Genomic DNA, 25,963 nt, shown 5'->3' with positions numbered 1-25,963 from the left:
TTATTATACTTATTGTGTCTTAAATGTTTTTGTAATCTTGGCTACATTGAAAATGAGGGCCTGGCCCTCAATTGTACCTCTGAAAATTAAATGAAGGTTATGATGATGATGATGATGATGATGATGACGATGATGATGAGGTTATTACAAACCATTAAAACTAATGTGTGCAATGGTTTTACTTGAATTGTATAACATAATCTGTGGTTTTGTTGACGTTTTTCCTGTGTGGTGTTTTTTTGTGTTAACAGACTGCTTGTTGCTTCTCTTGGCCAGGGCTCCCTTGAAAAAGTATGGAAAATTTCAATGGGACTTACCTGGTAAAATAAAGGTCAAATAAATAAAAGTCAAATTCCACATCTCACTCTACATAGCCATGTTTATACAAAATATATTGCGACAGCCCTGGCTGTCTAGCTGCACGTGTGTGCTGTCTCCTTGCCTACCTGTAGGGGGCTCGTTAAGCTGATACAGAACACATACAGTATATCTTGCACAGTTAATGAATATTTATCTTTAATTTTTTTAAGAATCTTGAAATGAGGCATGCTTCTCAGGACTGTTGCCGTGAAGCTTCCAGGTTGTTCCTGTTGAATTTCATGCAGTTTAGCCAAATAGAGCTAATGCAAATGAGTATTTAGTCAAAAAGTGTCCTCCATAGACCATGTTGCGCAATGACACGGAGTGCCTGTGTACACTCATCCACAATAAGGCTTTCTATTGTCCCCTGAAGTATCATTGCAACCAGCCTTAATGTTGATTAATAATAATTCATGACAGCTAATTAGTAATAATTAGCTGTCATGCATAAGCAACATATTCCGCACATGCCTGTCAAGTATGGGAAAGTGCCGTGAAGCTTGTATCCAGAAAATGGAATGCCCTTGTTCAGTCAAGCAAAAATTTGAAGCCATGCCAATTACAGACGTGGCAGATGGGGAAAGCCGGATCCACAGGTTGATCATTCATACGTCATGCGTTCTGAATAAAGGACTTGTGTGATTAAGGGAAATACACCACCCCCGCCTGGAGCGAATAGCTCTTTGGGCTTGGCCCGTGAGAGGCATAACCTTATTGCGTTATGGCTCCCCTCTTGTGTGACTGCTACCATCCAATGCGCGAGAGCGCCCTCTGCCAGGTCACTTCATGAAATAAGTGGCAGGTATTTGTTGAAGGATGGTGTGCCTCTCGTCAGTCAGTGCCTTACCAGTGCTCTGTTACTGACGTGTTGTGCTTTTTACAGAACCCTATGGATAAAGGGAAATCCTTTTCAACCATTAAGGTCTACCTGGCAGCTGTCACTGCTGGTCGTGTCTACCTGACTGCCTGTCACCCCCTCATTCGCAGGTTTATGAAGGGGGCTCGCCGTTCTCTGCCTGTTGCTAAAAAGCACATCCCTTATTAGGATCTGTTACTGGTGCTCGAGGATCTGTCTTTACGGCCATTCAAGCCTATAAATGAGATAGAGTTAAAATTGCTGTCTCTCAAGACAGCATTGCTGCTCACTCTAGCTTTGACTAAATGAGTCCTCCATGCGCTCTCAATGCATCCCTTTTGTGCAATATTCTCCCCTAATATGGATAGGGTTTATCTTAAGCCCAATCCATCTTTTATGTCTAAAAGCTTCCCAGCTTTCACATGTGAAGTGTTGGAGCTTGCTGCTTTTCACCCATGGCCTTTCTCCTCTCAAGAGGATCAAAGGCTGCATAAGCTATGTCCTGTGCTTGTTCTCCACACGTATATAACAAGGACTAAGGCTTTCAGAAAGGGAAACCTGATCTGTTGCCTGGGTCCCACCTTGCAATGGGAAAGCCATCTCTAAGCAGCGGCTGTGCATAGCTTGGGATATCATCCGATGATTCTAAAGGGGTCGAGCTTTCTTCGGGCCCTGAGGCTCTCTCGAGAGGATCTTCGCATGTGGGCCCTACCTTGGGTGTCCTTGCAGGAGATTGTCAGCTGCAGGCTGGGCTTTTCACATACCTTTGCTAGTTTTACCACCTGGACGTTAGCAGGCTCCGGAAGCCGCACCAGATCTGGGATGATTTCGTGTAAGACGCATCTCCCCCTGCTTTGTGTTTAGTACAACTTCTTGGATGTGCAAGACACGCTCCTCTCAAGGGGCGAGGCTTCCCTCCTGGCCTGAAGTTCTCAGCTGTGAGAATGGGCAATCTCGTGTAGAGCTCATATCTCCCAAGGTGATCTCAAACGGATGAATTGATGTGAAATCTTTAGGTTCTATGTTACCCGGTTCGAAACATCGGTGGAAACACCTGCTTGTCAGAGAAGCGATATGTATGACATCATAATCGCATGTGCGTCCACAATGTTACAGAAGTGGCGGTGCCTACCTGTAGCATTCCGGGTACGTCTGTCAATGCAGACTTGTCTTAATTTAGATGCTTTTGACTGCCATTGATCCAGTTCATTCCCCATAGGTGGACTATGCACTTTATGGTCAGAGACTTGGGTTCGGATAGTAACCTAATTTTATAGACATAATTGGGAAAAGCGTGCTGTACCACCATACTATTTAACTGCAATCCTGAGTTAATCCACTGAGTTTATTTGCTCCACGCCTTTGGAATCCGGCCCATGGATTTACTACGTTTAATGGCAATTTACCACTATGGGCATTATCGCCACCTATTTAAAGTGAGCAATATGAAAATTTAAACCTTGGAATTAACGTTGTCCAACATGAATACAGCAACGTTCGATAATGGAAAAAAACTTCTAAAGTCATCCCCAATTAAAATGACCAGTTCTTCTGCAACCTGTGACGTTTGAATACTGAGGACAGGTGACATTAAGATTCATACTGTTACATTGCTGGAGACAATGCCACTTCTCCGGGTATGTTTCTTATTGAGCGGGCACAGCCTTGACCCCAGTTCATCCGTTTTCAGGAAACCTTTTTCTATTCCTGCAAACTGCTCCTTGCCCCGACATTTCTTGGTATTTGGAAAAGACGTCTTCCTTTTGAATCCGTATTCCAAACTCCTGGAACTACTTCAACAGGACCTCATTATGTTGAACTTCACTTTACATGGACATAACTACAAGGTAAGACCCCTTTGGCCACCCTCATTCCCGGGCTGCCCTAATGGGGCTAGTACCCATAAGAAGGTAATGCTACACATTCATTCTAAATATGTTCTTTTATAAACAATATCTTGTCTACGTATTCAGGTTGCATATTTAATACTTATTAAAGCTGAACTAGAATTAGAGACCAGTTCCCTTCAGGTTGCATTGACTTTTTATACGCTCATGTAAAGCTGTCTGTTTTGGCCAAAAAGACAAATGTTGAACACAGCAGTTCCATTTGACAAGACAATGCAATTAATCCAGGGTGTCAATGAACAGGACAGTGTTTATTTGAAAGCAGGTTATTACAAATACATGAAAGCAGAGTGGCCTTTGGGAAGCTTAATTTTAGAATAGTCATAAAATCATGATGATCTGGCATTTTATATCCAAAATTAACCCCAACAAGCATTCAATGCATGACTCTTTCTGCCAGACACATAGTGAGGGACAGGTTGGGGGGGGGGGGGGGGACAAAACAGGAAGTCATAAAAGCCTCAATAAGTATGGATTTAATTTTGTGGTAATTATAAAATAAAAAAGATCCAATAAGCTGTTCAATCTGTCCATCCAAAGCTGCACAACTACAGAAGAAGGACAGAGAATGGTTGTGTAATGATCATAGAGAGGGTGTGGCTCAAAAAGGAAGTTGATTTGTAGTTGCCCTTCCTAGCTCTTTACATATTCCAGAGACAAAGGTCTGATCTTCATGGAGATGGCTTTCAAAGAGTAATAGTAACCCTTCCAGCCGATCCACAGGATACCTGTACGTGCTTCTAAATGCCGACCCCATTTGTACAAGCCATTGGGGTTTGCATAAACAGTTTTGGTGAACCAGAATCCTCCATGATATCTATCAGCAGTATAAGAATAACTTCCATGGTCAAAGGTGGAAAATGTCACCCCATTGGAATACTTGAGAGAGTCACCTGAGAATCAGAGTAAGAGAATAATCACATTATGACACAGCGAACCTTTAGCTACACTTACATGCCTATGACATCGGACTCTACACACCATCCAGACCTCTCTGTTCTACAATCCTCCCTTCAAACACTCATGCTTGCATGTTCGCACAAATGCGTGCATGTATGCATGCACACACACAAACATGCTCACACACACATGCACAAACACACATGCACACACACACACACACACACACACACACACACTCCAGTAGCTGCACTGCTCACCTGCACCTCCACTGATGTAGTTGCCAATGTGCAGCCTGTAGTCATCAGACTCAGGATCAATAGAGAAGGTGGAGTACTCAGCGTAGACCTTTGCTCCCTCAAAATCTTTCATTTCCACCCTCAACCTGTACTTCTTTAGCGAAGTCATGGCAACGATGTTATCCAGTCCTACGGATGTACAACAGCAAAGGCCTCAGAACCAAAACTGAAAGGTTGGGATCTACTGCTGGTATTTGAAACAACACCGAGGGAGTTCTGGAACAGACTGCAGTGTTAATGATTAATACTGCAATTTCTAAAACAGGTTTCAGTGATACAATACAGTAAGCTCTAGAACATGCTTCAGTGGTAATCCTGAAAATTCTAGAATGGACCTCAGTGGTAATGATGGAAATAGCATATACAGTTCTGTGTGAAACACATGGAGCAGAGTATGTGGACAGTTTGTCGAATATCGAAACTGGTAGTCTCCAGAATTTATCAATGCATTATGGGAGTGTAAATTCCTTACCCAGCCAGTATTCTCCAGAAATATTTCCAAAGCCACTCTTGTACTGATCCCAGGGTCTGTGGAAGTTCAAAGTGCCATCCTTTCTCCTCTGAATCACCTGAAAGATGCAGGTAAATTCACCAGTCTGTCTCACTAATATCAGCATCAATAACCATCATCATCATAATCATCATCACCTGTACTACCATCATGTCTGCATGGGTTCCACACAGGTCGTAGGGCTATGGAAGCTAGAGCAGGTGAATTTATCTGACAAGTGATTTTACTCACAGTCCATCCTCCCCTGTCCTCATCATCCTCACAGTCCATTGAACAGTACACCTGGACAGATTCGTTGTACTCTGGAGGATAGATAGTGTACACCCCATTGTGTGGGGAGCCATTTTTGTAGACATCCTCACAGTCCTCAGGAAGTTGTGCCTGGGCTACAGAAATAGAGAGGGCTCCCACAGAAAGTAGCACAAGCAGGAACACTGAGACCTGTTCAACAGGAGAGTGAGACACTGTAACTGTGCTGGAACACAGGAGAGAGGAACACTAAGACTGTTCTGGAACACAGGAGAGAGGAACACTGAGACTGTTCTGGAACAGAGGATAGGTGAACACAGAGACTGCTGGAACACGGAACACTGATACTGTGCCAGAACAGAGCAGAGAGGACTGCTATGACTGTTGGAACAACAATGAGACTGTGTCTACAAAACTTTGGACGCTGAAACGCTGAAATTATGTTTCATTTTCATTTTAATTATTTTTCAATTGATGTATATGGATGTACGCAAATTTTGAAACATTACATGTAGGGGAATCAAACCAGCTGGGGCCTTGTGGTGCAAATTCTGCATTGCACTTCATTTAGAGATGTTATATTATCTTAAATGGTTTAAAAAATCAAGAAAAGTGCAAGAAATTCCAATTTGTTTTCACTTGTTATCAAACATATTTAAGTTTTCATTGATTAATTTCAAATTTAAAGTACGACCAAAGAACTATACAAACCAATTAATCTGATGGTCATATTGATTTCAAGAAGGATGAATTAAAACAGTGATCAACAATGTTATCAACAATATAACAATATTGCATAATTCCAATGAGTTGGAATTATGCTATGTTTTTGCTGGGAAGTAAATAAGGTTTTAGCAGATGTTTTACTTTGCGCAAATATACAACCATGCAAACAATAATGTGAATCAAGAATCAAATGCACTATTTGACCAAAAGTATCTGGAAACCGCTTGGTCTGGGGCTGTTTTTCATGGTTTGGTGCTAGGCCCCTTGGTTCCAGTGAAAGCAAATCTTAATGCGATGACATTCTAGACGATTCTGTGCTTCCAACTTTGTGGTAAAAGTTTGGGGAAGGCCCTTTCATGTTTCAGCATGACAATGCCCCTGGGCACACAGCGAGATCCATATAGAAATGGTTTTGTCAAGATTGGTGTGGAAGAACTTGACTGGGCCGCACAGAGCCCTGATCTCAACCCCATCCAACACCTTTGGGATCAGTTGGAAAGTCAACTGCGAGCCAAACGCCCAATCACTGCACAACCTCACTAAAACTTTAACGGCTGAATGGAAGCAAATCCCTGCAGCATCTATTATAGAGCCTTCTCAGAAGAGTGGAGGTTGTTATAGCAGAAAAAATGTGGAGTAACTCCATATTAATGCGCATAATTTTGGATGAGATGTTGGATGTCAGGTATCCACATACTTTTGGCCATGTCGTGTACATTTCACATTCCCAAATGAAAAAAATAAAAATACTGATAATGGCAGTCAAGGCTAAAGTTATATTCACACATTAGATTTACACATTATCCGTATGGATTTGGATGCACTTGCGCTGCATTTCAGGCTCAGAGCATTACTACAGCATTAGTTCAGCATGTGAGGGAGAGACTTACCATGATGCTGGACTCCAAATAAGGTCGTGTTCAGGTGGGCTGTCACACAGCTAAATCTCACAAAGATTGGGCAAAAATGATCTTAATAAAATAAAGCAAGCTGATGCTAGATTGTCCACTGGGTCAGATTAGCCTTTGATCTAATATAACACATTTTATCTTTAGTCAAAGCTGTGAATCAAAGCTTTATCCAGAGTAACTTTCAAACTGCATAAAGCAGTAATTTTAATAAACATACCTTCATTAGAAATGAAAAAAAAAAAATCAGAAAGAGTGAAAGCGAGAGATCATTGTTTGATTAATGAATACAGAAACAAATGAACATTCCAGCTCACCGACCTTTGCAGCCTCTGAAGGAGTCAGTAATGTGCTGGGTGTTCCTGTCCTCTCACACTTTTATAAGGTGCCTTTCTTGGAATGATTGGAATGAAGCCAGCTGGCAGATTTTTAATGTGATTATACACCTCTGATCTTCAGATTTATTTTTCATATCGTTCTTAATGATTTCAATTATGATGATGATGATCGTGATGATACTACTACTACTATAAGCACTTATACTACTACTGCTACTAATAATAATAACAACAACAACAACAACAACAACAACAACAACAACAATAATAATCATTATCACACTCACAGACACACAGACACACACACACGCACACACACACACACACACATACTGTACATTCTGTTGTAGGCTGCAGGTGGTTTTCTGTTGTTTTTAAACCCCTTTTTTCAGGTAGTTCGGTCAGAGTAGGGAAGGTGTTTGCCGGAAGACTCACTCCTTATGCTTTGCCTCGGCAGGGAGAGATAGTACTGTGTTTTGTTTTAGGTAAGGAGCAGCATGGCCCTGGCCTGTCCACTGCCTAGTCCGTCCAGTCAAGCTACGTGTGGTAACGTGTCGTGCATCTTTGTCTTATTGTTTGTGATAAATTTTTTTATATTATTGTAAGTAGATCTCGGCTCCTTTTCTGATTTGTGACATTCGTTTCATGTTACTGTAGTCCCCGGTTATGGAAACGCAGGTTAACTTTTAGGACATGACACAGGAAATAAAAACAAGGACTAATTAACTGAAATCAAAACCAGCCCCATTGTAGGTTTGGAACAATGAGCAGGCCGGCACTGGGTGATCTCAGATTGTGTTTGGGTTGCTTGGTAAATTCAATGAAAGAATCCAGGGTGGTTACATTTTTGTCATAGATTTGAAATCGGATTCCCTGAATACTAAGGTCATTTGAGAGGTCAAATTAGCAGTTAAGAATGTAGTTACCATAACAAACAACCCAACTATTTTGTTTAGCAAGGCAGGTATGCCATCCTGTGCCAAGTTATTCCTTGGCAGGGTGCTCTGCTCATTACTGAAAGAGTTTCCTTCTTTTTTTTTCTTTTTTCTTCTGATGGCATCATCACAAATGCTCAAATACCACGATCAATAATTCTCCCCATTGGACCTTTAACTACATCAGCCAATACCATCGGATACACACGCAAAATGGGACATTTATATAAGAAGTGCACACGTTTTTTAAAAACTCTTCTGTCTCCATCTTGCTTGCTAACTAATAACTGCCAAAAAAAATGTAAACTATTGCTTTTACAACTGTATAATCTTTGTGGGAAAACTTATTTATCTTTCTGAAATCCATTCTTTATCATATCACATGGATACCCAACATGATATTGTTTCATGACTAGAGATGGGTATCATTCACATGTTGATGATACCCTGCTAAAACAATGCTTTTCAAGCCAGAAACATAGTCTAACATCTTTAAAAGAATGAGCAAATGACAAAATTATAAAACATCTATTTTATTGCAAAAGCACATCCCATTGTTTGAATCCGTCTGTGTAAAACATGGCCACCCTTTAGACAGCTTCAATTTCTGTATTTTCACTGAGTTTAACGTTAGCCAGCTTGCTAACAAGTCGACAGAGTGATTGCATACCATTCGCACAGATGGCACCAAAATTAAGCACAGAAATCTGCTTTGCAATTTTGTCCAATAAGCAACGTTACCGGTCGTATGGGAGCCGATGCCTGCTTCCAGGTATTGTTACCAAACCCCATGCATGACGCAGACAGCTACTTGACTACAAAGTAGATCCTAAAAGCTCAGACTACTGTTGCAGGCATTGCCCAGCCAGGGGCTTGTTCTGTGGAGCTGCAGCAACAACGTTATACATGCAAAGATCTAAATCATCATTTTTATTACATCCATGAGGCAGCCATGTTCATTTTTTTATTTGGTGGAAACGGATTTATTTTGAAATGTTTGCTCACAGGAGTAAAAGGGAGAGAGTCACATAAAAAGAAACCAAATATTTCAGAGAGGGTGTCAAAAAGAGATGTACAGAATTCAGCAGAATTGTCAGATTTCTTCTCCCCCCCCCCCTCCCCCCCCTCCCGGAATCACCATAACTCAGCTAAAGAAAATATTTTGGCCACAACTGATCAGAACAGAATTTCAGTTGAAACCACCAGTTTAAACTGGTGAATGGTCAGGTGAGATCAATATGCCTACCAAAAACAGTTGACAAGAACTTAAATCTTGATCAGCACATTCTAGGATCTACATTGTCACACTTTGCTTCTCCCAGAATTAGGCAATGAGGTGACAATGCTACAGTCCTGTAGCAAATCACACTGTATGCTTCAATAAGGCTGATAGTTCCCATCCAAAACTGCTGAAAGTCACAGAAAGCACACGTTTTGGAGGAAATCAAGGAAATGGTTAAAAATAAGGGCCAAAAATGACAATAATCATGGAATTCCCCGGGTGATACCATCAGAGGGGGGTGAGGCCGAAATGACTGGCAATAAAGTTTTTGTGCAGTATTTTGTGCAGCGACGTGTTGAAACAGCTAAGACGCATTGTTGTTTGAATACAAGCAATTCCTTGCACCCCCCCACCCCCCCGCCCGGGTCGACAACATCGGGTGACACCAATGGTCAACCGCACCTGGTGTCACCGACCCTAGTGACACCACAGAATGTACATACATTAGAAATAAAAAAAAACGGAAAGAAAGAGAATAAGGTAGTGACAGAGAGAGATAGAGAGAGACGGAGAGAGAGGTAATTGTTTTATTAGTGAATACAGAAACGAATGAACATTCCAACCTTTGCAGCCTCTGAAGTAGTCAGTGATGTGCTGGGTGTTCCTGTCCTCTCACACTTTTATAAGGCGCATGATTGGAATGAAGCTAGTCGACAGTTTTTTAATGTCACTATACACCTCTGATTCTTAAATTCCGCACATTTGCATATCGCATATAACCAATTATGATAATGATACTGCTACCACTATTACTAGTACCATTCCTACTGATAACAGTAATAATAATAACAACAGCAACAACAACAATAATAAAAATAATAATAATAATAATTATTATTATTATCATCATCATCATCTCAATAATAATATTCATGATTTATATTTAATATATGTATGTGTGTGTGTGTGTGTGTGTGTGTGTGTGTGTATAAAATACAAATAAGATACTTAAGACAAATAAAAACAAGGACTAATTACAAAAAATCAAAACCACTCCTATTGCAGGTTTAGAACAATGAGCAGGCCGGCACTGAGTGATCACAGGGTGTGTTTGGGCTGGTTGATAATTTATTTGATAAAAGAATCCAGGGCGGTTACATTTTTATACAAACAAGTCATTTTAAAGGTCAAAGCAATTAAGAACATAGTTATCATGACAAAGAACCCAACCCATGTTTACTGTAATATTGTTACTGTAATACTGTGTCATAAATAACACTGAGATGAGATCATAACAGATGAAGAATAGATACACTGCCGGTGTCAACACTGTCAAGACCATTAGCAATATTTATATACAAAAAAGATCTTCATTGTTTATGAGTCATTATCTATGTTCTAATGTATTTTTATTAGATCCATTTGGGAGACATGCTCATTTTTACTTTAGCTGAAAATATGCTTATTATAACATGCTCACTCAGAGAAAGTGTGAAAAACAGACATGTTAAAATAATCCAAATATTTCAGACTGAGTGTCAAGCAGAGATATCCAAATGGGTCTGGAATATTTTAACAAAGCATAATCGTCAAATGTATCTTTTTTTTGTTTGTTTTGTTTCTCCTGGAAACACTATAACTCAGCTAGACAAAATATTTTGGTCAGAACTGATCACAACAGAATTTCAGTTGAAACCATGACTTTCAGGTGGTAAGTCACAGAAAGCACTAATATTGGAGGAAATCATGGAAATTGTTGAAAAAGCGGCAAAAATGGCAATAATCATGGAATTCCCCCTGTGAATAAGCACTCGAATGCTCTATCAAAATTCCCACCGGGTACTCGAGCACTAAAAATCATACAAATGCTACAACGAGCTATAGCTAATTTGACAATATCTCAATTCCTCATTCTATCACATCATAAAATATGAGATACAGACGGGGTCACAAATTAAAGGAAAAACCTGAATAATTTAGTGGAGAAACATAAAGAATACAGAAGCGTCCATGCAGGTGTACTGACTGACACGATTAAACAATTAACATCCCATCTCTGTGCACCAATACCTTATTGAGACACTTTATGTTGGCTTTTCATTTAATTTATCACCCGTCTGTATAGAGCTCCATAATGTTTGAGATATCGTTTTTCTTAATTTGGGTCTGTACCACACAATTTTATATTTGTATTCAAACAATGCACATGTGGTTAAAGTACAGTGACTCAATTTTTATTAAAGGGTATTTTTAGACATTTTGATTTCACCATGTATATATAATTTTTTACCTACATACACAGCCTTCTGAGACCCAGACCATGTTTTTGTGTGCATTTGTAATTTCTCCTTGCTATTTGCATCGTGTAGCACATTTGTAGGACTACACAATAAATACAGGAAACCACATAACAGCACAGTGTTTATTTGGAAGCAGGTGATTACAAACACACACATGAAAGCAGAATGGCCTTGGTGAGCTTCATTTTAGAATAGGAGATAAATTAATTCATTAAATTATGATAATCTTGCATTTTATATCTAGAATTACCCCAGTAAGCATTCTAATGCACCATATTATATGACAGACCCTACAGTGGGACCCACTGAGATAGTTATTTGGGTTGTGGGTGGGTTTCGAACCAAACTGATTTGGCTGACTGAAAATTTACAGGTGTTCCATCCCATGAAGATATAAATGTTTCTACTATCTTGTAAAATTATGAGACAAAACAAAAAGTCATGAAAGTATCAATAAGTAGTTATTTTGCGGTAATTATAACAGAAAAAAGGTCCAATAATCTCTTCATCGCACCCAAAGCTTCCCAACTACAGAAGAAGAGGAACAGAGAACATAGAGAGGGTGCGGACCAAACTGGAAGCTGATTTGATTTGTAGTTGCCCTTCCTAGTTCTTTATGTCATGCAGAGACACTGGTCTGATCTTCATGGTGATGGCTTTCAAAGAGTAATAGGGCCCCTTCCAGGTGTCCCATCTGATACCCATTTGATAATTTGAGCTGGACGCCCACAAGTACAAGCCATTGGGGTTTGCCTGATTATAGTAGCTGAACCAGAATCCTCCATAATTCATGCCAAAGGAATAATAATACGAATAATAATTGTAATATCCATCCAGGTCCTTGTCAAAGGTGGCAAACCTCATCCCCTTTTGATAAATCAGGGCGTCACCTGAGAATCAAAAAGAGAGAATATAATGACACAGCAGACCTTAGGCTGCATTTCTATGATGGCATCAGACTCTACACACCAGCCAGATCTCTACATTCTGCAATCTAAGCCAACTGTAAACTCAAGGAAATTAGAAACGCATGTCCCTCTTCAATTTGTACAACTAAAAAGTTAAAATAGAGGCAGGATGTAAAGGATGTGTGCTCAAATATCCTTTGCACAGTTTGTGCAAAATTCATATTCAATTTTCTTTAACAATCTTAAAGTGAGGGATGCATGCTTCTCAGGACTGTTGCAGGGAAGTTGTCAAGTGGTTCCTGTTGAATTTCATAAAGGAAATGGAGCTTCCCATTGACTTACATTCATTCCTCAACCTCTAACGCTAACCCTACCCCCAAACACTACATGCCTAACCTTAACCCTAACCTTAACCTAATTGTAACCCTATCCCTAAGTCCTAACCCTAAAACTTCTGGGGACCAGCAAAAGGTCCCCACCTTGCGTAATTTCTCTCATCTTTCTATCCTTGTGGGGACATTTGGTTCTCACAAAGATACTAATACATGCCCACACACACACACACACACACACACACACACACATCCTCCAGAAGCTGCACTGCTCACCTGCACCTCCATCAATGTAGTCACCAAGATTCAGCCTGTATCCATCAGACTCAGGGTCCAGAGAGAAGGAGCTATACTCAGCACGGACGGTTCCTCCCTCAAAATCCTCCATGTCCACCCTCAACCTGTACTTCTTTTGCCAAGTAATTGCAAAGGTGTTCTCCAGTCCTACAGATGTACATCAGCAAAGCCTTCAGAGTCAAAAGTGAAAGACTGGGATCTACTGCTGGTATTTGAAACAACACTGACAGATAGGCTTCAGTGATAATACTTAATGCTGAAAGTTCTAGGACAGGCTTTAGTGGCAATACTGAAGATTCTAGTACAGACTACCAGTGTAATGAAAGTTCTTCTGTGGTCAGTTTATGGAAAATTTTAGCAAGTGATCTGTAGATTGCATCAATGCATTATGGGAGTGTAAATACCTTACCCAGCCAGTGTTCTCCAGAAATATCCCCAAAGCCACTCTTGTACTGATCCCAGGGTCTGTGGAAGTTCAAAGTGCCATCCGATCTCCTCTGAATCACCTGAAAGATGCAGGTAAATTCACCAGTCTCTCACTAATATCAGCATCAGTAATCATCACCATCACCATCATCATCATCAGTATGATCATCATATGCACATGGGTTCCACACAGGCCTCAGAGCTGTGGAAGACAGATACTCTGAGCAGATGAGTTTATCTGACAGGTGATTATACTCACAATCCACCCCCCTTTGTCATCCTTGTCTTCACAGTCCATGTCACAGTACACCTCAACAGGTGTGCCCTCTGGAGGATAGATAGTGTACAACCCACTGTGTGTGGAGCCATTTTTGTAGACATCATGACAGTCCTCAGGAAGTTGTGCCTGGGCTGCAGGAAGAGAGATGGCTACCACAGAAAGCAGCACGAGCAGGAAGACTGAGACCTGTTCAACAGGAGAGAGAGAGACACTGTAACAGTGCTGGAACAAAAAATGGAAGAACACTGAGGCCTGTTCAACAGTAGAAAGAGACTGTTCTGGAGCACAGGAAAGAGGAATATTGAGACAGTTCTGGAACACAGGAAAGAGGAACACAGACTGTTCTGGAATACAGAAGAGAGGAACACTGAAACTGTCCTGGAACACAGAAGAGAGAAACACTGAGACTGTTCTGTAACATAGAAGAGGACAACACTATGACTGTTCTGGAGCACAGGAGAGAGGAACACTAAGACTGATGAACCCAAAAGCAGGGGCAGGCACAGGAAGTCAAGTGATATGGTTTTAATTTCGCAAGAACAAAAAACTGGATTCCAAAAAATATACACAAGAAAGTACTCAGGCACAACAGTCTTTAAGTTTCAAAGAACCCGATCTAAAAAAAAACTTGTAAACAAGGAAGGCCAAAAATGTTTAAATCCAAAAACCTCATAGAAAAAGAAACTAAACACAAGAGAGTTTGCAAGCACAGCAAAGTCCAAAAACAGAGAGCACAATGTAGCACTTAGTCAAAGTAGACAGGCAAAGACAGCTACAAAACGGGCAACTTAAATACACAGCGCAATTAAGACACAGGTGGAACATATTACCAAGACACTCTCAAAGACAGAAAAAAACGGAAACCAAAAGTCTATAAGGATCATCAGGTGGCCAAAAGCATGTATTACAGTCCAGATCCTGACACAAATGAAAATAGTTCAATCAAATTCAAACAATAAAATACAGGAGAGAGAACAACAGTCAAGGCTAAATTTATATTCAAGATTTACACACTATCCATATGGATTTGGATTTGGATGAACTTACGCTGCATTTCAGGCTCAGAACATTACTATAGAATTAGTTCAATATGTCAGGGAGAGACTTACCATCATGCTGGACTCCAAATGAGTTTGTATTCAGGAGGGATGGCACACAACTAAATCCCACAACGTCAAATTGGATAAAGGTGATCTTAAGAAAAAAAAAAAAAAAAATTAAAAATAAAGCAAGCTGATGCTAGATTTTCCACTGGCTCAGACTAGCCTTTGATCTAATATAACACTTACATTTTAGTTTTAGTCATTTAAGTGCACAAAACAGTTATTTGAATAAATGTACATACATTAAAAATGAAAAAAAAAATTACAAAGAGAGCGAGGGAGTGAAAGAGAGAGATAGAGAAAGGGAGAAAGAGAGGTAATTGTTTTATTAGTGAATACAGAAACAATTGAAAATTCCAGCTCACCAACCTTTGCAGTCTCTGACGGAGCTAGTAATGTGCTGGGTGTTCCTGTCCTCTTTTATAAGGTGCATTTCATGGAATGACTGGAATGAAGCCAGCTGGCAGATTTTTAATGTGATCATTCATCTCTGTTCCTTAAATTTCCGCAATCTTGCATATTGCATATTTTCAATTCCTATTGCAAGTACTAATACTACTGATAATAATAATAATAATAATAATAATAATAATAATAATAATAATAATAACAACAACAACAACAACAACAACAACAACAAAAACAATAATTATATATTATATATAATAATTATTATTTTAATCATCATTATCTCAATAATATTAATAATTGATATTCAATAACAATATTGAAATTTATTTGTAGGTAAATTTTAATAAAAGCAGGATATAATAATCAAGAAGTAAAAAGAAAACATAATGGGTCAATTGCTCAGTTTTAAACCCCTAGACCACAGAACTGAATTTCAACTGGTACATAAAATCCTCATTTCACAGATCTGGATAGCCATTCCAGTTTTAACCCAAATCTGTAGTCTAGGGGTTTAAACCTGTGCAATTTTCCAATGTTTGACGGACACGTTTTGTTATGTATATCCCTTATGAGAGGAATGCAGATAGCCCATCTAAGAATTCAGACTTGTTAGCTTCAGTGGTGGTTGTGAGATCAGGACTTTTACATTAAAATAGGATTCAAAAAAACAAATGAATGAATGAACGAATGAATGAATGAATGAATGAATGAATGAATAAACAAATAAATAAATAAATGAAATGTCGGGTAAAAAAAAATGACGAAAAAAATGATTCATTTATCATGCATGAGAAGTATTTACAAAGAATACACATTCTATAAAGAGTGGAAAAAAAAACAATAAATTAAGATTAACTTATGAATGAATGGTGTCTGAATGGTGTGTGTGCCCTGCGATAGATTGGCGGCCTGTCCTGGGTTTATTCCTGCCTCTCGCCCAATGAACGTTGGTATAGGCACCAGCACCACCCGCAACCCTGATCAGGAATGATATAGGGAAATGGGAAAGGCCGTTATAAACAGTCATGGTTGCCGAAGGATGCAGGGTTATGTGGTCCCTGTGAGAGAGGTGAGGTAGAAACAGAAATGCAATGTATCCTACATTGTGAAAAGTGTATTAAAATTAAAAAGAAAAATATTTTAGAAAATCTGAAATATCTTTCCCTCAGTTCATAGAAATGACTGACTAAATTGTATTATTTTTGATTATATGGTTATTGCTCTGTATTGCTGTGAAATTTGTTACTTACGGCATTTGGAATTGAGATGAAAATGAAAATGGAGGGGCTCAACACAAAAACAAGAAACAGCTGTTTCTGTAAAATTCAACCACAGAACTGCTGCTCACTAGATGTTTTGTGTTTATTGAACCACATACTCTGTAAACTGCAGAAACAGTTGCCTGACTATGAAATTCCCAGGTGGGCAGCAGTTTATCTGATTCTGAAGCCACCGCCACCAACAGTCACACCAGGGTCAAAGGCAATAGGTGTGGCATTTCCATTTGGAGTCTGCATTTGCTGTCATCTCCCAACATGAGGAGCAAAGCAGTGTCAATGCCAATAAAGCAGGCCATCCTGAGGCTGAACAATCTGAACAAATTACTCAAAGACCTTTTTTGTATCAGGGAAATTCAAATTTGCTACTTATTACCAAAGATAATTTGCCTTGCATTTATCAAGGGCTTGATTAGTTGTACCAGCTGAGCTTGAGATGGAACACATCAGATGCCTGGATCCAGTGTTGGATCCAGCTTGGGGTACCTCTCCTCAGGTACCCCAAGCTGGATCCAACACTGGGAACCAACACTGCCGCTAAAACAGTCTCACTGTGAGAAATCTATAGAGGAGGGTTGCCTATCCCTTTTCTCCCATCCTGTAAATTTTCATTTCAACTATAATGCACACATTTTTGCACTCACTGGCAGCTCAGCAAGATCTCCAGCTGTAGAACGAGGTGTGCTTTCGTTCGGTTGCAATGAAAACATGCAGCGTGGAAAATTTCCAGGAACAGGGCAGCCTTGCTATGTTGAACGCCATCTAAAGGAGTTCTTTTCATACTTGGCAGCCGTGGCCTTTGCTACTGTTTTGTTTGTTGTGTACTTGTGTACGTTACCGTAACTTGCTCTGCAGAGTTTGTTTTTTTCCCCTCTTGTTTCCTCGTTGTTGTCTCACAGGTTTTTCCGTGTTTTTTTTTCAGATCTGGGCCTTTAATTAAGGGCGTTTGCCTGTTCACCATGAGACAGTGGCCACCCCAGCACTGTGGCACTATGTGTAATGCAGATAAAGGCCCATTTGAATCTGAATTATAATCTGAATACCACTCTATCTGCATTTACTTTAATGATTTAATCCATGTTAATTGGCATAGCATACCTCCACAAGATCTTCAAACCCTACATGCCAGCCAGACCCCTCCGTTCCGCTACCTCAGGACGCCTGGTACCTCCCCCTCTTCGCACCTGCGCTTCCCGATCACGTCTCCTGTCTGTTCTGACCCCACGATGGTGGAATGACCTCCCCGTGGAGGTCAGAACAGCTGAGACACTGACCCACTTCAAGCGACGACTGAAGACTCACCTCTTCAGGCTGCACCTCTCCCCATCCCTCCCTACCTCCCTGTAATCTCTTAACTGACTGTAAGCTTAGGGTTGTAACTAGGTAGCTGTTTCGTAGGTGACTTAGTTAATGCACTCGTGTCTTAAACTACTGCTTGTATTTTTGCATAGACTGCGTTGTTGCTGTTCTCGTTTGTGTTAGTGTTAATCAGTTTAACCTTCAGGGTCCAAGTTGAACTATGCGGTTGTTCCCTGCACTTGGAACGGTACTTCTCTCTAGGGTTTTTGACATACTTGTTCCTGGTTATGGTTATACACTTTGTTGTACGTCGCTCTGGATAAGAGCGTCTGCCAAATGCCTGCAATGTAATGTAATGTAATGCATAGCCCTAGGTTTTTATTCAACTGCTCTTAGCCAGTTTTTACCAGTCTCCTCTCACACTCCGAGGGGCCCGCAGTGTTTGCAGCTTTTTGTGTTTTCCTTTCAACCAGCTGCTCATTAAGGCCTTGAAGAAGGTGTGTGGATTCCTTAGCTAACCAATAACTTATATGAACCACTGGTGCGGAGAACACCCCAAAAACTAGCAGACACTGCGGCCCTTCAGGACTGGAGTTTGACACATGCGATCTAATGGATATTGTGTGACACTTGAAACCCTTCTCAAGTCCTGTTGAGATTATTTCACCCAAATTTCTCATAGATGTGTTACACAGATGCCCCTTATTCTGTCTCTTTTATTAGCAGCTCCCCATCCTCAGGCTGTGCCCCTTTTTGTTTTAAGACAGCTGGGCTCCAGCCTCTTTTTAAAAATACCTGGCCTTGACCCATCAAAGAATGAACAGGCCCTGTCTTTTCCATTATTATTGTCCATACAGTTGTTGCTGCTGTTGTTGTTTTACAGCCTGCCAACAAAGTTTAGGTGAATTTGAATTTGAAAGAGAGAGGGAATAAATGGATACAGAAAGAGAGATTAATGAGAAGAGATGAACATAGAAAGAAAAAAAGAGTGGGATAAGGAGATTGCGAGAGAGAAGGAGAAAGGGGAGAAGTGATAAATTGAGAGATTCCCGACTTGTGATTTTAGAGTTTTCACCTACCATGTTTGCTACATGTTTTTCTTTCCATTTAAGTTTCATGTTTGTGTATTTTCCTGTTGTAGGTTCCAGGTGATCAGGCGGATTATTTTCTTTGTTGTTTTCAAACAGCTTTTCAGATAGTTTGGTCAGAGTAGGGAAGGTATTTTCCAGAAGACTCACTCCTTATGCTTTGCCTTGGTAGAGAGAGATACTGTAGTACTGTTTTGTTTTAGGTAAGGAGTAGCATAGCCCTGGCCTGTCTACTGCCTAGACTGTCCTGTCAACCCACAGGTGGTAACATGTCGCGCATGTTTGTGTTATTGTTTGTAATACATTTTCTTTGTTATTGTAAGTAGATCTCGACTCCTTGTCTGATTCGTGGCATTCATTTTATATTACTGTATTCCCCGGTTATGGAAACTCGGGCTGACTTTTAGTACATTACACAGGAAATAAAAACAAAGAATAATTAAATGAAACGAAATGAAAACCAGCCCTATTGCAGGTTTAAAACAATAACCAGGCTGGCACTGGGTGATCTCAGATTGTGTTTGTGCTTGGTAAATCATTCGATGAAAGAATCCAGGGTGGTTACATTTTTATCATTGATTTGAAACCTGAATCTTAACATGTCATTTGAAAGGTCAAATTAGCAATTAAGAACATAGTTAACATAACAAAGAACCCAACCCATGTTTACTGGAATACTGTAGTGTCATAAGTAACACTGATATCATAACAGATGAAGAATAGACATACCACCGATGTCAACACTGTCAAGGCCATTAGAATGTTTATATACAAAAGAAATTGTTATTGTGTTATGAGTTATTATTTATGTTATAATGTATTTTTATTACTTCCATGCGGGAGACAAGTTCATTTTTTTATTTAAGTGAAAATATGCTTATTATAACATATTCACTCATAAGGAAGTACGCACATTTTAAAAAACTTTTTGATCACCATCTTTGATTTGTGTGGAAGCTAGCTTACTCGCTAACTAACAAGTGCCAAACAATTTTAACTATTGCCTTTACAGCTGTATAATCTTTGTGGGAAACTCATTTATCTTTCTGAAATCCATTCTTTATTATTTCACATAAAAACTCCACATAATATCCTTTCATCTTTAGAGATGGGTATCGTTCACATTTTGATGATACCCTGCTAAAGCACTTTTCAAACCAGAAACTGTAGTCTAACTTTAAAAGAATGAGCAAATGAAAATATATATATATATATGTTAAAAAAAATTTTTTTTTTTTTTTTTCAGACACTTGCAGACAGGGCTGCGTTTCCCAGAGTCTCCTTAGCGCTACGTGCGTCGTAAGGTATACCTTAAGCTCTTCCTTTAGGTCTCGAGCTGTTTCCCAGCGTCTCCTTAGCTAAGGTATACCTTAATTAAGGTATAACTTTAAAAGGGTGGTCTGAGGCACTCGTAAGCTGTCCCTTAGCGCTGCGCTCCGGTAATCCTTTCAGTTTTGCCTTATTATGCCAACATTTTGCTTTTCAAATCGAGTTGTACTACAGTGCGCATCTAGTAGCACATCGGCATGCGAAAATGACATAGTTTAATATAATATATAAACTTTACGAAAAGTAATTATCCAATCAACGTTTCTGTGCATAGCACGTCATGAGAATGTTGTCGTTTTACCTGTCTATCCTCATCATGATGGGGATTAAGTATAGGGCCTATCCATGATACTAATCCAATTTGTGAAAATTAAAAAAAAGTTTTTCAAAAAAATTAATACGTAGTGGAGCTAACTGAGGATATGGCTTTTCTGACTGCGTACCCTGTAGACATTAGTTCGTTTGTGCGTGAGTCAATGATCACTGACTTGGAACAAACCGCCGGTTTATTAAGAATATAAAACCTGTGTGTGCAAAGCCAACGTTGAGTGAGTCTACTTGCATGACCGAACTAGAGCACGTTGATTGGCCTAGCCATAAACACTCATACAGGTACGGTGGCTCATAATGAGCAAACATATCCAAATGATCTACATCCCCTTCCTTTAGCTCACACCTCCTATATAAAACAAAATACCACTGGGTAAATATCAACATTACGGAACAGTTTTCTTACGATGTTGTTTTACGATTTTCGGTAAACAACCCAATAATGATATTATTGGTTAAACCTAAGATTATCCAACAGCAAATTAAGGTGGATGAATCACTTTAACAGGTAGACCTATTCATAAGGCATACCCGGTATAAAATTAATCATGATCAATTTCCACAGACGCGCAAATTGCCTTTCATCTGCGATCATTTTTGCATTGCAGAGAAAAGTTCGCGGGAATCAGTGGATATGCTGCTACAGTTGCCTATATATTGTGTGACAAAAAAAATTAACATTAGACCTTTGTTTCAATAAGAACAAAATAATTCACCCATATGTAGCCTATAGCCTATCCTTTTTCCTGGTCTTCCACGAAGTCCCAGACTATGGCTTATATGTCCCGATTGATGCTTTTTATTTTATCCTTTGTAGCCTAGGCTATATGTATGTATTTATTGAAACTATCACAAGGTCTCGTCTTAATTGACTCTTAAATAGATTAGCAGATGATCTCTAGTAGGCATAGCTTACTCTTCTGCAATATTAGATTGATGTAAAATGATTATGACAACACTTGTTATATTAAAACGTCATTCATAAACCTTTACAAGTGAGACGATCGATTCGCTTGGCATCGAACTTTTCAGCACCACAGTGAAGGCCAGCTCCAATTTACGATGTACCTTTGAGGTCTCCCTTAAGGCAACTGGTAAGCTATAGTCTGAGAAACACTTGTAAAAAAGCGGTTTCCCTTTGAAAGGTATACCTTAAGAACCTTCGTAGAACGTTAAGGTACATCGAAACTCGGAAACGCAGCCTTGGCCTTTATTGAAGGGTATTTTTAGACATTTTGGTTTCACCGTGTATATATAATTTTTTACCTACATACACAGCCTTCTGAGACCCAGACCATGTTTTTTTGTGCATTTGTAATTTCTCCTTGCTATTTGCATCTAGTAGCACCTTTGTAGGACTACACAATAAATACAGGAAACCACATAACAGCACAATGTTTATTTGGAAGCAGGTGATTACAAACATACACATGAAAGAAGAGTGGCATTGGTGAGCTTCATTTTAGAATAGGTGAGAAATTAATTCATTAAATCATGAATCTTGCATTTTACATCTAAAATTACCATATTATATGACAGACCCTAGAGTGGAACGTACTGAGATACTTATTTGGATGGTGGGTGGGTTTCAAACCAAACTGATAGAAAAATGTACAAGTGTTCCATCCCATGAAAATATAAGTTTTGTTCTATCTTGTAAAATTATGAGACAAAACAAAAAGTCATAAAAGTATCAATAAGTAGGAATTTTGTGGTAATTATAACAGATAAAAGGTCCAATAATCGCTTCATCACCCCCAAAGCTTCCCAACTACAGAAGAAGGGAAACAGAGAATGGTTGTGTCGTTAACATAGAGAGGGTGCGGCCCAAAGTGGAAGTGGATTTGATTTGTAGTTGCCCTTCCTAGTTCTTTATGTCATGCAGAGACACTGGTCTGATCTTCATGGTGATGGCTTTCAAAGAGTAATAGGGCCCCTTCCAGGTGTTCCATATGACACCCATTTGATAAATTGAGTTGGACCCCCACAAGTACAAGCCATTGGGGTTTGCCTGATCATAGTAGCTGAACCAAAATCCTCCAGAATGTATTCCATAGTAATTATAATAATAATAATAATAGGGATAATAATTGTAATACCCATCCAGGTCCTTGTCAAAGGTGGCAAACCTCATCCCCCTTTGAGTACTCAGGGAGTCACCTGAGAATCAGAAAAAGAGAATATAATGACACAGCAGACCTTAGGCTGCATTTCTATGATGGCATCAGACTCTACACACCAGCCAGATCTCTACGTTCTGCAATCTATGCCAACTGTAAACTCAAGCAAATTTATACTTGTGAGGACTTCCCATTGACTTACATTCATTCCGTAACATCTAACCCTAACCCTAACCCCAACCACTACATGCCTAACCTTCACCCTAACCTTAACCTAATTGTAACCCTATCCCTAAGTCCTAACCCTAAAACAGCCTATTGAACTTCTGGGGACCAGCAAAAGGTCCTGACCTAGCGTAATTTCTCTCATCTTTCTATGCTTGTGGGGACATTTGGTTCTCACAAAGATACTAATACATGCCCACACACACACACACACATCCACCAGAAGCTGCACTGCTCACCTGCACCTCCATCAATGTAGTCACCAAGATTCAGCCTGTATCCATCAGACTCAGGGTCCAGAGAGAAGGAGCTGTACTCAGCATGGACGGTTCCTCCTTCAAAGTCCTCCATGTCCACCCTCAACCTGTACTTCTTTTGCCAAGTAATCGCAAAGATGTTCTCCAGTCCTACAGATGTACATCAGCAAAGCCTTCAGAGTCAAAAGTGAAAGACTGGGATCTACTGCTGGTATTTGAAACAACACTGATAGATAGGCTTCAGTGATAATACTTAATGCTGAAAGTTCTAGGACAGGCTTTAGTGGCAATACTGAAGATTCTAGTACAGACTACAGTGTAATGAAAGTTCTTCTGTGGTCAGTTTATGGAAGATTTTAGCAAGTGATCTGTAGATTGTATCAATGCATTATGGGAGTGTAAATACCTTACCCAGCCAGTGTTCTCCAGAAATATTTCCAAAGCCACTCTTGTACTGATCCCAGGGTCTGTGGAAGTTCAAATTGCCATCCGATCTGCTCTGAATCACCTGAAAGATGCAGGTAAATTCACCAATCTCTCACTAATATCAGCATCAGTAATCATCACCATCACCATCATCATCACCAGTATGATCATCATATGCACATGGGTTCCACACAGGCCTCAGAGCTGTGGAAGACAGATACTCTGAGCAGATGAGTTTATCTGACAGCTGATTTTACTCACAGTCCATCCTCCTTTGTCCTCCTTGTCCTCACAGTCCATGTCACAGTACACCTCAACAGGTGTGCTCTCTGGAGGATAGATAGTGTACAACCCACTTTGTGTGGAGCCATTTTTGTAGACATCATGACAGTCCTCAGGAAGTTGTGCCTGGGCTGCAGGAAGACAGATGGCTCCCACAGAAAGCAGCACGAGCAGGAAGACTGAGACCTGTTCAACAGGAGAGAGAGAGACACTGTAACAGTGCTGGAACAAAAAATGGAAGAACACTGAGGCCTGTTCAACAGTAGAAAGAGACTGTTCTGGAGCACAGGAAAGAGGAATACTGAGACAGTTCTGGAACACAGGAAAGAGGAACACAGACTGTTCTGGAATACAGAAGAGAGGAACACTGATACTGCCCTGGAACACAGAAGAGAGGAACACTGAGACTGTTCTGTAGCATAGAAGAGGACAACACTATGACTGTTGAACCCAAAAGCAGGGGCAGGCACAGGAAGTCAAGTGATATGGTTTTAATTTCGCAAGAACAAAAAACTGGATTCCAAAACATATACACAAGAAAGTACTCAGGCACAACAGTCTTTACGTTCCAAAGAACCTGATCCAAAAAAAACTTAAACACAAAAAAGAAACTAAACACAAGAGAGTTTGCAATCACAGAAAAGTCCAAAAACAGAGAGCACAAGGTAGCACTTAGTCAAAGTAGACAGGCAAAGACAGCTACAAAACGGGCAACTTAAATACACAGCGCAATTAAGACACAGGTGGAACATATTACCAAGACACTCTCAAAGACAGAAAAAAAGGGAAACCAAAAGTCTATAAGGATCATCTGGTGGCCAAAAGCATGTACTACAGTCCAGATCCTGACACAAATGAAAATAGTTCAATCAAATTCAAACAATAAAACACAGGAGAGAGAACAACAGTCAAGGCTAAATTTATATTCAACATTTACACACTATCCCTATGGATTTGGATGAATTTACGCTGCATTTCAGGCTCAGAACATTACTATAGAATTAGTTCAATATGTCAGGGAGAGACTTACCATCATGCTGGAATCCAAATGAGTTTGTGTTCAGGAGAAGATGGCGCACAACTAAATCTCACAACGTCAAATTGGGTAAAGGTGATCTTAAGAAAAAAAAAAAAAAAAAAAATTAAAAATAAAGCAAGCTGATGCTAGATTTTCCACTGGCTCAGATTAGCCTTTGATCTAATATAACACTTACATTTTAGTTTTAGTCATTTAAGTGCACAAAACAGTTATTTGAATAAATGTACATACATTAAAAATGAAAAAAAAAAATTACAAAGAGAGCGAGGGAGTGAAAGAGAGAGATAGAGAAAGGGAGAAAGAGAGGTAATTGTTTTATTAGTGAATACAGAAACAATTGAAAATTCCAGCTCACCAACCTTTGCAGTCTCTGACGGAGCTAGTAATGTGCTGGGTGTTCTTGTCCTCTTTTATGAGGTGCATTTCAAGGAATGACTGGAATGAAGCCAGCTGGCAGATTTTTAATGTGATCATTCATCTCTGTTCCTTAGATTTCCGCAGTCTTACATATTGCATATTTTCAATTTCTATTACCTAGTACTAATACTACTACTACTACTACTACTACTACTAATAATAATAATAATAATATCAACAAAAACAATAATTATATATATAATAATTATTATTTTAATCATCATTATCTCAATAATAATATTAATGATTCAATAACAATACTGAAATTTATTTGAAGATAAATGTTAATATAAACAGGATATACTCATCAAGAAGTAAAAATAAAACATAATGGGTCAATCGCTCAGGTTTAAACCCCTAGACCACAGAACTACATTTCAACTGGTACATAAAATCCTCATTTCACAGATCTGGATAGCCATTCCAGTTTTAACCCAAATCTGTAGTTTAGGGGTTTAAACCTGTGCAATTTTCCAATGTTTGACTGACACGTTTTGTTATGTATATCCCTTATGAGAGGAATGCAGATAGCCCATCATTAAGATTCAGATTGTTAGCATCAGTGGTGGTTGTGAGCTCAGGACAATAACATTAAAATAGGATTGA

The 25,963-nt window shown here is 39.5% G+C and overlaps 2 protein-coding genes across 11 annotated transcripts; both read right to left on the bottom strand.

The window, feature by feature from the left end:
- Positions 1 to 3,641: 3,641 nt before the first annotated feature.
- Positions 3,642 to 25,081, bottom strand: LOC135248561 (microfibril-associated glycoprotein 4-like). Of its 10 annotated transcripts, none has more exons than XM_064323348.1 (7): positions 7,490 to 7,642; positions 7,034 to 7,134; positions 6,699 to 6,748; positions 5,065 to 5,274; positions 4,795 to 4,891; positions 4,284 to 4,451; positions 3,642 to 4,016 (listed from the first exon to the last, which is right to left on the bottom strand). In XM_064323348.1, exons 3-7 carry the CDS (start codon positions 6,699 to 6,701, stop codon positions 3,757 to 3,759), a joined length of 738 nt encoding a protein of 245 aa, XP_064179418.1. In that variant the 5' UTR covers positions 6,702 to 6,748; positions 7,034 to 7,134; positions 7,490 to 7,642; the 3' UTR covers positions 3,642 to 3,756. The 10 variants fall into 10 exon arrangements, with proteins under 10 accessions (XP_064179418.1, XP_064179416.1, XP_064179413.1 ...); XM_064323346.1 differs by having other exon boundaries at positions 6,699 to 6,754; positions 7,038 to 7,134; XM_064323343.1 differs by having other exon boundaries at positions 7,038 to 7,134.
- Positions 21,976 to 25,050, bottom strand: LOC135248560 (microfibril-associated glycoprotein 4-like). The gene is made up of 5 exons (XM_064323339.1): positions 24,932 to 25,050; positions 23,881 to 24,087; positions 23,605 to 23,701; positions 23,176 to 23,343; positions 21,976 to 22,751 (listed from the first exon to the last, which is right to left on the bottom strand). The coding sequence occupies exons 1-5, from the start codon at positions 24,935 to 24,937 to the stop codon at positions 22,456 to 22,458; spliced, it is 774 nt and encodes a 257-aa protein (XP_064179409.1). The 5' UTR covers positions 24,938 to 25,050; the 3' UTR covers positions 21,976 to 22,455.
- Positions 25,082 to 25,963: the final 882 nt, after the last annotated feature.

This window comes from Anguilla rostrata, chromosome 2, assembly GCF_018555375.3.
Source record: "Anguilla rostrata isolate EN2019 chromosome 2, ASM1855537v3, whole genome shotgun sequence".
In the NCBI taxonomy this organism is placed as follows: domain Eukaryota; kingdom Metazoa; phylum Chordata; class Actinopteri; order Anguilliformes; family Anguillidae; genus Anguilla; species Anguilla rostrata.
The sequence above is the reverse complement of the archived record's forward strand: the minus strand, read 5'-3'. Positions and strand labels throughout refer to the sequence as shown.